Here is a 13,545-nt window from a genome sequence, read left to right as displayed (position 1 = left end):
TTTTCACTCTTTAGACATGTAGTAGAACTCATGGCATCAGTGTATCCTTTAATTGAGTTATAAATCACTCAAACCTTGCTTACAAAAATAAATACAGGAGCACATTTTAATGCATAGTACCCAACCATAGTCAACCATAACTTCATAGAATTTTTTATTGAACTTTTATGGTTCACATTTGTTTATCAATTCATTTTTTATTACATATATATATACATACAATATATATATTGTTCATGAAATAGAACTGCAAAGCCTTACAAATTGTATACTTATACCACTGTAATTTGATAGTTCAGAGATATTACATCAACAAATCATCATGATGATTAAGCTCGTAATCACCCTGTGGTTTCAGTGTCTAGATGCAACATCCAATCTCTTTTAAAAACCTCCACGAGATAAACTCCACCCATTCATGTTCCCACTGAAGTGGAGACAGCATCACAGATCCCCAGTGTCAGATCAAGCCCATATAAAAGACCCACTCCACTTCAGCTACAACAGATGACAAACCTGCCTGAGCCAGCACTACCTGTTTCAGAAAACATCTTCTCTGGGATTTAATTTTTATCATTGGGATTTACATTTTTTATTCTTAAAGGTTGGTGAATCACAATACTATTGTCCTTTGTGAAAATTACATTTTAAAACTATGTGACGTGACAAACTGGGGGGAAAAACAATCATAGTTCCCTTTACTTCTTTCCCTTTTTTATTATTCGAAGGATTTTTTTGTGTTTATTTTCTTGCAATTCTTTCTCAGGTGGTCTCTATTTTCTCATTCTTAAGGAAGGAAGAACCATAGTTTTCTTCAACTAGCGCTTCCAGTGAGCAAAATGAAAAGACTCAACTCTCTGATGCCAGGTTCCTGAATGGATTCAATTAATAGAGTGCTGGAAAGCGCAGCTCCCAAACCCCGACAGAAAACTCTTCAGACTTTATTGTTGACATCACAGCTCGTCCTGATGGGCTGTCTCAACCTAACAAGTGGAAATGACACTTTGGTGGGGAAGCACCCTAATACTGTGCAGATCCCTGTGCCACTCACGATCCTGGTGGGTATGCTCATCCTGCTAACTGTGTTTGGCAATGTCATGGTAGTAATTGCTGTGATCACAAGCCGAGCTCTGAAAGCACCACAGAATTTGTTTTTGGTGTCTTTGGCATGTGCAGACATCCTGGTTGCCACCTTAGTGATGCCATTCTCTTTAGCAAATGAACTGATGGGTTACTGGTACTTTGGTAAAGTGTGGTGTGAAATTCACCTGGCTTTGGATGTGCTCTTCTGCACCTCATCCATTGTCCACCTGTGTGCAATAAGCCTGGACAGATACTGGTCTGTAAGTAAAGCAATTGAGTACAATTTGAGAAGGACACCACGCAGGATTAAATGCACGGTCTGTTTAGTTTGGGTACTGGCAGCCATGATTTCATTCCCACCACTTCTAACAATGAAAAAGGATGAAGGGAAAAAGGATTTCCCAGTGTGTAAAATTAATAAGGATAAGTGGTATATCATATTCTCTAGCACTGCCTCTTTCTTTGCACCCTGTATCATTATGATTATGATGTATGTTAGAATATATCTGATTGCCAAGAAAAGAACAAGAGCCCCACTAGGACAGATGCAAAGAGAGAATGGCAACTCAGAAGACATGAAGTTTGCTTTGGAAAACCAGAAAAGAAACGACGAACCAGTGGATGAGTTGAAAGATGTGGACAGTAAAGAGGTCAATGAGCTTGATGTGGAGGAGGATCCCTCTTCATCTGATGGGAATGAAACCCTCCTGTGTTCCTTGAGGAAGAAGAGGAGTGTGAGAACAACCAAAATGACCAAAATGATGAGGTCCTCTGTGACAGCGAGAAGGTGGAAAGGAAGGCAGCATAAAGAGAGGCGGTTCACATTTGTCCTAGCTGTAGTCATGGGTGTGTTTGTTCTCTGCTGGTTCCCCTTTTTCTTCACATATACGCTTACTGCTGTGTGTGACACCTGCTGCGTCCCAGAGACATTGTTCAAAATGTTTTTCTGGTTTGGTTACTGTAACAGCTCACTAAATCCTGTTATATACACCATATTCAATACAGACTTCAGGGAATCTTTTAAGAAGATCCTTTGCAAAAGAAACAGAGGAAGTTTGTAAATAACTCCACTACACGTGTATTTCACATCAACATCGAGGCATCAGTAAATAAACCTGTAATGACATGACAATACAAATGCATCGTCATATTAAATCATGCAAAAAATAATGTTTACAGCAAGTATTACACTGTCACAATCTGAGTTTGGATGTTGATATTTTACAATTAGGAGATCATGAATGAAACATTTCTTCAAATCTGTGTTGGTTTTGTAACTATCACAGTCAGTTGACCGTTGGATATATCAGTTGATTTCATGCATTTTCAAAAGCGTGCAGTAGAAAGGTAGCTGTCTGAATCATGTTGTAAATGGAAAGCAGAGCCTCAGCCAACCTTACAACATTTAAACTGTCATGGCTGCATCAGATGCGCACTTCATCATGCAATGAAAGAAAATGTTTACTTGTGTTAATGGTGCAATATCTCAGTGATTCTCAAGCTGGAGATCAGGACCCCCAGATGGAAGGGGGCTGTTGTTGAATACAAAAAAGGTTGAGAACCACTGCTATATGTTACATAAATGTAAATTCCCTTAAATGTCAAAGACTTGTAAATAAACATGGCCAATGATATGATTATGACTGAAAATTGAATTATGTGTTCACAGCTGCAATCCTTGCAGAATGGAAGTTAAATGTCAAAATGATGCACAATATTTATAAAATAAGCTGGGCCTGTCAAAAACATGAATCTCCATCTACAAGAAATTGGGTTTAGGCAACCTTTGTTAAGGTTAGAAAATAATCATATTTGGGTCTAAAATATATTATTTTTACAACTGTCACCCTCATGGAACCCAATATGCTGGTTACCGTAGTTACACGTAACATATTACAATATTGGGTTTTGAAAATAACAGCACTTGGTTTGAGTTAGAAATCAAAATACAGGCTTAGGGTTGAAAAAAGAAAAAAACATAATAATAAGCAAAAAGGCATTCTTTTTTACAATGCAACCAATTTCAATCGTTCACAGCTGCTCTCATGTCCACCCGAGCTCATACATTCTTCTGATGTAATTAGGACAGTCTCGCAGGAAGTGAGAAAAAATGGTTTAAGTGAATTTTGTGGCTAATTAAAGACAAATAAATTTCTGATTACTGCTCTGATGTGGAAATACTAATATGAGTCATGTTACCCTCCTGTTGTTTATTGGGGCATTACTTTCCAGGGCGATGTTGTGGTTCGTATTGAAGTGTATGAACAAATTACTTTTATCATTTCAGTTGGAGTCGGATTTGTTGATCATTTTGCTTAATTATTGGCTAATTTCTTGTAACCTGTATGCAATTAGTAGAAGTGCCATTGTTGCACTACTATTTGCTGAATAATTCCAAGTTGCCTCCTCCTTCTGGTTCGATTTAATGATTTAATTAGCGCCACCGACTGTTCTACCATGTTGCTCCACTTCTAATTTCCAAAAAGACTGCAATTTTCTTTAGTCGCTGAATTTTCAATGGTTGTGCATAATAGTGTATGGCCTGTCTGCCCATAATAATTTTCTCCAATGTTCAATGCCAATGGCTCTTCCTCTTGTTCTCAATATGTATGTTCATTGTTAATGATGTGGCATACTGTCAACTACAGCAATTGGTATTAAATGAACAGAAAAGACTAATTGTTGATTGCAAGTATTTGTGTATGTGTTAAGTATGTCAACAAAAAAGTCATGATTGTGATAACTGTGCAGCTCAGCATCTCTCTCTAAAAGATTTGAAATTTGTAAATGAATCTCTGCAGAGTTGTTCAAACAATAGCATGATCCCATGAAAGCAATCTCCACTAAAAAAAAGGATGTCATGCCCACCCCACCAACTATCCCACTCTCTCATACCAAGTGCAAGAACAAGACAATTATATGAAAAGAAAATTGTGCCTGGAAGGTACGAGTAGCACAACAATACTGAACACAGTTTATCATGAATTATAGCCCCTCATTTCAGGATATCATTAAATCCACCCCTGGAGTCAAACAGGAGTCATTGAGTGATTGAAATATGAGTGGCTGTTGCAGATTACACTGTGAGGTTAATATCCACAAGCTTATCAGTGTTTTGTCCTCCTAGACTGTTATCAGCATTCCCCCTCTCTTCTCTATTTTATCACACTTTTCACACCACTAAAACCTTTATTTAGTTTAACCTTTATTACAAATACTTTCAGGTCTCAGTCTGTAAATCTCTGTGTAAACCTTAAATAAAATGAAATGGAAAAAAAAAACAAACACAGAGTGATTCCCATGACTCTCTCTGGGACTCTGGGATTCCTGTGGTTCCACCATTTCTCAAAGTCTTAAAATACAATATTGCTCACCACAATGACAATCTGACACAATTAATAAAAAAGATAGCATTGGAAATTTTGTGGTAATGCAAATTTGTGCATCAAAAATCTATTTATACTACACTGCAATCATTCTGTGGTGTTGACAGATAACAGAATATCTCGCTGTACAACACTCAAACAGAAAAGAGGTGTCTGCTTGTATTAATACTGAATAATAAACAATATGAAAACCTTACTATCATGAAGCAAGACAAATACCTCTATCTGGCTCTGATATATTGCATATCAGTGTGTCTGGAGAAATTAAACTGCAGTGATTGCTATCTGCATGCATGCTTTAATTAAAATGACAACTCTCCTGGAGTCTGCATAAATTACACTTTTAAAGAGCATTCACACGAAGTATTAAAAAGATTAAATGCCGAAAAGGCCATTACATTGCTTGCCCTAAAAAAAATTAATGAAACAGCGGAAATCATAAAAAAGGAGGAAGAATGGACTTGGCAAGATGATATGATTAGCTTGTTCATTGTAAACCACAAAAATACTGACATATGGATTTAATCAGTCCACTTCATCGTGAATTACTGTTGGCTACAAATTATCAACATGTAGCTACACTTGCTAACCTTGGTGAATGAACACGAGTCACAGCCTGAAAAGATTATGATTTACTTCTCTCCATAAAGGCCACAAAGTATCACGATTTATGCTTGTGACACCAGAGCTTATAAAACTATCTGTTAAAAGCTGCTTCTGGCAGTAGTTTGCACAACTTTCACACAGTTCCCCAGTCAGTCCTTTTTATTCTATGCTGATTTCCACCACCTGCTGCTTGTCATGTATCTCAAGGGGGTACGTGAACTTAAAGACAATTAGATACTCATTACAACAAAATGCATCCCAATAACACAAATCGTTTAAACATTATAACAGAGAGTCATACAGAAGCACCGGGACCCCACTATCCATCCATCCATCCATCCATCCATCCATCCATCCATCCATCCATCCATCCATCCATCCATCCATCCATCCATCCATCCATCCATCCATTTATATTATACCCCATTTATTTATTATGAAAGCTGGGTCATTCATGCTGTAATAACCATAATACCATAATACATCATGAATACTGAGACATATTATAGTCCCTCAATCTTGCCTTGATAAGGCTATTAGATAATCAAATTAGACTGTGAGGGATGTCAACAAAAGTGGGGTCCTGTTTAAATGACTTCATGATCCCTGTTACTTTCTGCACTCCGAGTGAAACCCATTGCATCTATGATAAAGTTTTACTGTACTTTAATAATTTTTTCCAACAATTTCCTGTGGAAGATGATAATGTTTTGCAAGAATTTTGAAATAACTAAGTATGTCTGTACAAAAAAGTAGAAATATGGATCTGACTGTCCCAAAGAATGAACATTAATGTATTGAGATGTTATCAATATTTAGTCATTTCCACATTTTCCATGCACTTTGGCTCTCTCCTTTCCCATTGAAGTCCTCTTTTGCCGCGGGTCCTCTTTTGGACATGGAAAATAACCTCTAATAAGTCCATTGGAGACTCCAGACAGTGTACCCCAGTGCTTTCATATATTTCTTGCACTCCTGTGTAATTGTAGATCTTCCACAATATTGAGCACCTGTTACAAAACAGCTTCTCAGCAAGAATCAATAAATATTTTCTAATTGATTGTGGTTCAAGGAATTGGCAGCCAATTTTTTTTTGCCTGCTTTGATTGGAGGCCTTTCTTGAGTTTCAGAGGAAAGACCTGAGGCAAAAGAGGACCTCACAGTGAATTAAGAGAGTCAAAGTGCATGGATGATGTGGAATAAACAAAAACATTTAATTTGTATCAATATTCTAAAGAAAGCAGAATGCAATCATTGAGGCTCATAATTCTATCTTAGGGGGGTGAATATAATAGATTTACACATTTACATGTTTTCTTAAAAAAAGGCCGCAAGTGGTGTGGTGGTTAGCGCTGTTGCCTTGTAGCAAAATGGTTTCTGGCTCGAATCTCAGCCAAGGCCTTTTTGTGTGGAGTTCGTATTGTTCTTCCAGCACATGCTTGGGTTCTCTCCACTCCAGGGACTCCAGCTTTCTCCCAATATCCAAAAACATGCTTGAGTGTGTTGGCCCTGTGATGGACTGGGGACCTGTCCAGGATGTACCCTGATTCCTCTCAATGGCAGCTGGCATAGGCTCCAGCCACCCATGACATTCAGTTGGACTGAGCAGGTATAGAAATTGTAGGGATGGGTGTAACTGCAGTACTTCTTTTCATCTTTGTCTGAACCACTTCAGTTGAGCTCAGACCTCCATAAAGCTTTCTTTCTGACAAGACCCTTTCTGCTCTTTTAACCTCCACCAAGGAGGTTATGTGATTGGTACACTTTATTTGTCCTCTTGTCTGTTTGTTGGCAGAATTTACAGGAACTAACCTGCCAAATTTCATTAAACTTGGTGGTAAGCTAGAGAATAAAGGCAAATGAAAAATCTATTCATTTTTGGAGCAGATCAAGATGCAAAATTTCAAAACTGCTAAATACTGCAACTTGACAGAGGATGTGTTCTCTGAGCAATAGTCCAGAATGTGGTGAGCACAGACAACTGCTCATTCTCTGTTTCAGGCATGCCAAACTAGCCACTGGGCAAGCATTATGCAAATATGTTTTATGATGATGTTGCTAAGTAAAGGAACAAAAGCCAGCCCTACATGCCAAGCATTAAAGGCTGCTCATAAACTAGAGACAATTGAATTATATTCTTGTCAAATTGGGGTAGGTGTGGTTGTGGTTGGACTACCTCTTCTTTCATATTGGCACCCTCTCCTGAGATGGCACTGAAGTCACCAATGTCCAATAAAGTAGTGGAACCCACAATCTTCATGTCAAATGTCAAATCACAACCTCTAACTACTACAGAAAAAATACCAGAAAGAAACAAGCTAAAGAAGCCCTTTATCTTCTGCCTGTGAAGATCTGTATTAAAAACCCAACATTAATCAAGCTTTGACAATTTTAAAAACGGACATATAGAGCTTAAAACGCAGCAAGAATTGTGAAATATTTCCCACATTTGTCAGGCCACAACATTTTTCTGTCTCTGTTCCCACGAAGACCATTCATCAGGCACATTTTCTGGTCAAGGCACCATCATTCCTTCTTAGCCATTTTTACCCCCATCAGTACTATTGATGGCATCCAGTTCCAGCCTGGTCTTCCCCCTCTTTTGCACACAGCTTCCCTCATACCAGCTATAAGTCCCTTGAGTGATCTAAGCATTCCACACAAAGACATAAACCAAACACCAAACTCTCTTTACTATCAGTGTACTTTATCAGCAGTGGACAACAATTCATTGCTAGAAGTGCTGTTGGCAGTTACACACCTACACACAGACAGAACAAGCTGTACAGTGATGTATCTACAGGCTCTGACATCTACAATCAATGTGTCACCATTTTTTTTTTTTTTACCACAAATCAAAAAGCTCTAATATAACAAGGCAAACTATAATGACTACAGGCATTGGATCATAATAATATTTCATTATACAGCAAGCAGATAGGTTGGAATTATATTTGAGGTTAAATTTGGCATTGAACTATGTTGCCAAGGGGGTAGGCAACAGCTCTTTTTTTAATTAATCTAGTTAATTTAAATTAATATAGGGTTGACCAAAAGATTCTATAATGAGCTTTTTTCTGTGATTTTAATTTTTTTTAAAAAACATTTTCCACGATGGTTTGAATGCTGCGATTTCTGCCAGAATCTGAGTGTATGGGAGTGTTTCTATTATAATGCATACCCTGGTTACTAACATGTTGGACCAGCTGATTGAGCCCAAATAATGCATAATATAAGACACGAAATTTCAAAATCTAGATGAGCTGAGGACGAGATGCAGAGTAGGAACAAAACGGGGAGAAAGAAGGATGAAGTTTAAGCCATTTCTTATCTGCAGGAATATTAGAAAGGCAGAATTGTTGTTGTTTACTGAGACGTGGCTGCAGGTACAACTACCTCTGTACTTCTCTACATACATACAAATATATATGTATATAGGTACATATATATATTTATTTATTTTTTGCTTTGAAATTATGTAATGAGCTCTCGATTTTCCACATAATACATTTCCTGCCTGGAAAGAGAACACACCCTGAATAATAAGCTCCCTCTATTGCAGAGATGAATTTACAAGAGCAATTAGTCACATCAATTACCATAGCAGCAAAAACGTATTAAGTTTTCCAGACTCAGATATTGATTTGCCAGCATTGAATGAATATGAGTGTTTTACCTTGTCAGAAAATATCATATTGTGACTTGTCAAACATTATTTTAAAGAAGTCAGAATAAACTAGAAGAAATTCCTTTAATCATCACCAGGATCTTTTGGACTCTGATCAGTAGGACCAGGATAAGAAGAATAACAAAAATCAAAATAGTTAACTGATATTTTTAATATAGAGTACACATTTACCATGACAAGATTCAAGTAACGGAAATTAATCTTTCTTCACAAGCCAGAATTCATAGCTCATGGGAGGCCTCCTGGGAGTACTTGACATGGGTGTGCATAGAGTCACTAAACCAGTGAATTAGAAAAGCACAAACTCAAAATGAGATGCAAAAAAGCAAGATGTAAAACACCACTAAGACACATGATAGAAAGAAAGAGAGGCAAACAATTCAACTTGAGACAAAAAAACAACCACAAAGAGATATAAAATGTCCACTAAGAGACATAAAATGGCGACAAAGCGATGCAAAATTAGCCAAATTAAAAAACCATTACCAAAAAAAAAAAAAAAGAGCTCAATGATGACCATAAAACAAACAAAAATAGTTAAGATGCAAAACAACCAAAACTGGGACAAATGAACAGAAAAAAAAAAAAGCAAAATAATTCAAATTGGGCATGCAATAACCAACATTAGACAATTCTGGCCATTAAGATATGGAAAAAGGCAAGATTATGAAAGCATTTTGCAGCATTTTATTATTATTATTTTGTTGGTATAAATAGTCACAAAAACTTTGCACATTTTTAAATGCTGTTTCAATAATGTATTTTATGCTGACTCGGGTGAAAATATCAAACCCGATAAAAGTAGACGTTTAAAAAAAAATTTGTGGACTCTCAGAAGCATCAGAGCGCAATAACCCGTGGCTGCCATCTGCGGACAATTTTGTGAAACTGCACCAATTCTACAAGGTTGAACCTGAATGTAAAATGAGCAGACATAAACAAAATGTTGTCATAATTCCTTAAAATATTAATTTAACTAATATGTCACGATCTAGCTTTATGAACATTTTCAACAAGCAAGTTAGTGTGTGTAGGCACGTCCGACGTCAGACGCGAGGTCAGTCTGCGTGATATGCGTGCTCTCCTTTCTGAGCCAATCCCATTTTAGATAAACACAGCATTGCGTCATTGTTATTGTGATAGTTGGGGCTCCAACAGTTTACGGACATTTCGCCAACACTCAGGCCTGTAAAACTGTGAAACTACAGAATTAAATACACTACAATGTCGCTTCAAAAGGACATTTCGTCTGACGAGAGTTTACAAGGTAAAGTATTAAGTATCAGAAAGCTTAGTCATGAAAACACTAAAACTAACGTTAACTAATCTAGCGTAACCCCGTTTAAAGCGCTACAGTTGAAGCTGTTTCCTTCGATTAAAGCTTATGTTACTTCATTAATGTATTAACCAGAACTGTAAGAGGTCACTTTCGTCGTAGTTATAGGTATTAAGCTTTTTTTCTCCCTATTGTAAAAAAATCAAAACAAAGTCAAAGTCAGGGATGCCCCCCCACCCCCGCTACCCCCATTTGTTTATTGCTCTACTGTTTGCTTAGCCTGCGTGGCAGTTCTAGCCGATATACGACACTAACAATATCTCACTGGTCACCTAGTCATATTTGAAGCATGAATATTTATCTTAAGGTTCCTGGGTTGAGCTGCATTTCAGTGGGACTGGCTCTCAAGGTACAAGCCATCGAGGAAGCCAGGAGCAAATCCCCACGTCCAGCTTAGAGGGCGACTTGGAGAAATTGCTGCTCGAAGCACAACATGAGTCAGGCAGAAGTAGCTCCAGAGGAAGCTCTCAGTGCAACAGGTTTGTGTGAAAAGGGGAAGGATATTTGTTGTGTAATACTTACTATTCAAGAAGTTACAGAAGGAGTACTTTGCCTATCTTATTTGTTGTCTTTTCAACAACAGTCCCCTTAGATCACAGACCCCACTTCTTCTGTGGAGGGGCTCAGAAGGAAACAGCTCACAGGTACATATTTCAGAACTATCAACCCTTATCTAAATCATATGATTATCATCTTATTGTTGTTTTAAGAATAGATACCTCTTTCACAACAGGTATGTTGACATGCTATAACAGGAAAGGAACAGGTGTAAAATAACTGCTGCATACCTCTGAAGGGAGTTTCCTGCTTTTGTGTGTGCAGGGTTGTGCAATACCACCATCATTAATATTTTTAATGCAAGCCTCACTTCTACTGCTGTGACACATGAAACTGTGCCTAAAGAAAAGGTTATTATAGGTTATTTACACTGTGTTTTGGAGCCTAATGTTGTTTTTAACACATCATTGATGTTGTTTTCAATGGCACTTGCTCATCCAAAATTGTGTTTTCAGTCTGATGAAGACTTCCAAGAAAGGAGACGGGAAGTAGAAAACCTGATGAAGAAAAATGCTGACTGGATCTGGGACTGGTCCAGTCGACCTGAAAACAACCCACCAAAGTAAAGAGTTGTCTTTTGTTAACATAATCATTTCAAGATTAAAGTCAGAAATCTTCAGGCATAAAGGCATAATGACAACAAGAAATATGACTGTGAATACCACAGAGGAAGCAAATAGGACTCTGGTGCTTCATGTCATGATCTGTATTTGTGATTTGTATACTAGTGTAGCATCTGTTTGAGCAGAGGGGTGACATTAAAATGGAAGTCACTGGTTTTTAATCTCTTGAGAATGAAAAATTAATGTGTTCCTCTGCAGGGAGTTCCTGCTGAAGCACCCAAAGCGCTCAGCTACTCTCAGCATAAGGAACACCAGTGTCATGAAGAAGGGAGGCATTCTGTCTGCTGACTTTCTGAAGCTTTTCCTTCCCTCATTAATCATTTCCCACATACTTGCTGTTGGTTTCGGGTAAGCAACACGATCTAACATCTAATTCTGGGAATGCTAATTTTAGGCTGCATATAGCTACGATATTTTTACACGAAGTACTTTGCCAAACAGATGAAAAATGTGGATCTTTTTTAATGACCACACACAAAAAAGGGACATTTTAGCCCTATTTGGCTTAATTAATCAGGTAGTTACAAAGTTAGTCGCTTCAATACTACATAAATAATCAAGTGCTTGTTTCCTGTTTATTTGAGAGGAATTAATTTCAGTGTTTTTTTTTTAAATGTATTGATGTTTCAGCTGTTTTAGGCTGTGACATTTGTAGAAAAGGGAAGAACAGTACTAAAGGAGCAAAACAGTTAATAAACAAACAAAAACACTGTCATAGCATGACTTAATAAGCAGCTTTTGACAGCTTATGTCTTACTTGTGTTTAGTATGTCAAATTTGACAAGTAAACTAGGGCTTAGGGCTTTTTATTACTGTGTCTCAAGTAGTTTGTCCTAAAAACACAGAAAAACAAGAAGCTCTATGTTGAATCTAAGGCATCAAAAGAAATTCGCTCGTAGAGATCTAGTTAATCATAAATGCCTCATCATTTCAACCGTTTTTTCTTGATCCATGTTCATGGTGGGTGAAAGATGTTTACCACCAGCTGACATACTTAAACTGTTACTCTTTTTTTTTTTCAGGATATATATCGGGAAGCGTCTAACCTCCCATAACGCCTACTAATTAGTAGGTGTGGTGTGTTGCGACACCTTCACACGACCATGCCTTAAGATGGGACCCGCTGAAGATCAAGGGAGATGTGGCCATGTGACGTGGTTCGGTTTTGACTGAGTGCACCAAAGCAGTATGGAGAGACGGTTTCCTATGAATACGACAGTGACCAGTCCACAGCTCCTTGCCGCTGTCCCTGTCCTGGAAATGACTGTTTTGCTGCTTAGTGCTCTTTAATTCTGCATGTTTTCTCCTTATTGCCTTTTTTTTTTGATTGCAGTTATGTTTAAAAATATTTTGCTGTCAGACTTTTTTTTAGATCAGTGATTGATTGAACAAGGGAATGGTCTCACGGTTAATATTTTCTTTCGAGGGCACATGTCCAAGGGATCATTAGCTTAAGAGTTTGAGCTCATGCATTACTTTTAGCACACTTCTGCACATCTGAAATGTGACTTAAGAAAATCAAACGTCAGCTCGGTAAGCGGACATGTCTATTCATATGGGACACGGCATGTGTGACCCAGATGGATTTACGAACCAGTGAAATCATAAAGTAGACCATTTAACAAAGGAAAACAAAGCGTGCTGCTGAACACAATTAAAATTTTATTGAACTTTGGTCAAAATAATAAGTGAATACATTGCCACCATGTTAGGAATCAATGGACAAAGACAATGCATTATTATGTGTGTTTTAACGTCATCAATATATGTTTTGTGTAGTCAACCTTCATCTTATGCATTCACAACTACTGAGATAAGATCCACATTTGCAAATATGCGGTTCAAATTTGGGTGACATCCCTAATAAATGAGTAAGGGCACATGTATGAGGCCTGTCTTTATTTCCTACTTATTACATGACTCGGAGGCACTCTATTACATAAACTGTATGGTGTGCAATTTTCCTCCTTTTGTGTTTTCATAGACAGCCACATATAGCAGCAGTATATGAGGACATAACTCTATAAAATAGGATTTACAAATAATGCACATGAGGTTTGTAAAACGTTGGGGGACATAACTTGTAGCTGTCACTGATAGAAGTAGGTATTAAGGCTGCAGATTCCCTTTGTCCTGGACCCCATCTTGTGCCATTCAGTTTTCAGCCTGCATCCTAAGACATTGTCGAAAACCATAACTTAATCTCTTGACACAAACACATGATCAGCTGTTCCCAACAGTGGTTCTAAAACTGATAGCCCCAAA

General features: G+C 37.6%; 3 protein-coding genes across 3 annotated transcripts in view; 2 read left to right on the top strand and 1 right to left on the bottom strand.

Annotated features, from left to right (window-relative positions):
• The first annotated feature begins 968 nt into the window (after positions 1–968).
• LOC140312573 (alpha-2A adrenergic receptor-like) lies at positions 969–2,144 on the top strand. The gene has a single exon (XM_072390353.1). The coding sequence runs from the start codon at positions 969–971 to the stop codon at positions 2,142–2,144; it is 1,176 nt and encodes a 391-aa protein (XP_072246454.1).
• Positions 2,145–2,681: 537 nt separating this feature from the next.
• Positions 2,682–13,545, bottom strand: part of edrf1 (erythroid differentiation regulatory factor 1) — a 447,039-nt gene continuing 436,175 nt past the window's right edge. Inside the window, exon 26 of the mRNA XM_072390849.1 lies at positions 2,682–2,691. The gene's annotated coding sequence lies outside the window, so the exon portion shown is untranslated. The remainder of the gene's footprint in view (positions 2,692–13,545) is intronic.
• bnip4 (BCL2 interacting protein 4) lies at positions 9,881–13,160 on the top strand. The gene is made up of 6 exons (XM_072390847.1): positions 9,881–10,030; positions 10,407–10,578; positions 10,683–10,743; positions 11,113–11,219; positions 11,479–11,628; positions 12,303–13,160. Exons 1-6 carry the CDS (start codon positions 9,988–9,990, stop codon positions 12,343–12,345), a joined length of 576 nt encoding a protein of 191 aa, XP_072246948.1. The 5' UTR covers positions 9,881–9,987; the 3' UTR covers positions 12,346–13,160.

The sequence above is a fragment of the Leuresthes tenuis genome, unplaced genomic scaffold, assembly GCF_036924035.1.
Source record: "Leuresthes tenuis unplaced genomic scaffold, fLeuTen1.0.hap1 SCAF_8, whole genome shotgun sequence".
NCBI lineage: Eukaryota > Metazoa > Chordata > Actinopteri > Atheriniformes > Atherinopsidae > Leuresthes > Leuresthes tenuis.
Note: the sequence above shows the minus strand (reverse complement) of the source record. Positions and strands in the feature narration are given on the sequence as shown.

What these genes read in the sequence shown, in the direction of transcription:
- LOC140312573 (XM_072390353.1), top strand. Translation starts at nt 969, where the DNA reads ATGGGCTGTCTCAACCTAACAAGTGGAAATGACACTTTGGTGGGGAAG.
- bnip4 (XM_072390847.1), top strand. Translation starts at nt 9,988, where the DNA reads ATGTCGCTTCAAAAGGACATTTCGTCTGACGAGAGTTTACAAG. An exon ending in CCTGAAAACAACCCACCAAA is followed by an intron (nt 11,220 to 11,478) that starts GTAAAGAGTTGT and finishes GTTCCTCTGCAG; the next exon opens with GGAGTTCCTGCTGAAGCACC. An exon ending in ATACTTGCTGTTGGTTTCGG is followed by an intron (nt 11,629 to 12,302) that starts GTAAGCAACACG and finishes TTTTTTTTTCAG; the next exon opens with GATATATATCGGGAAGCGTC.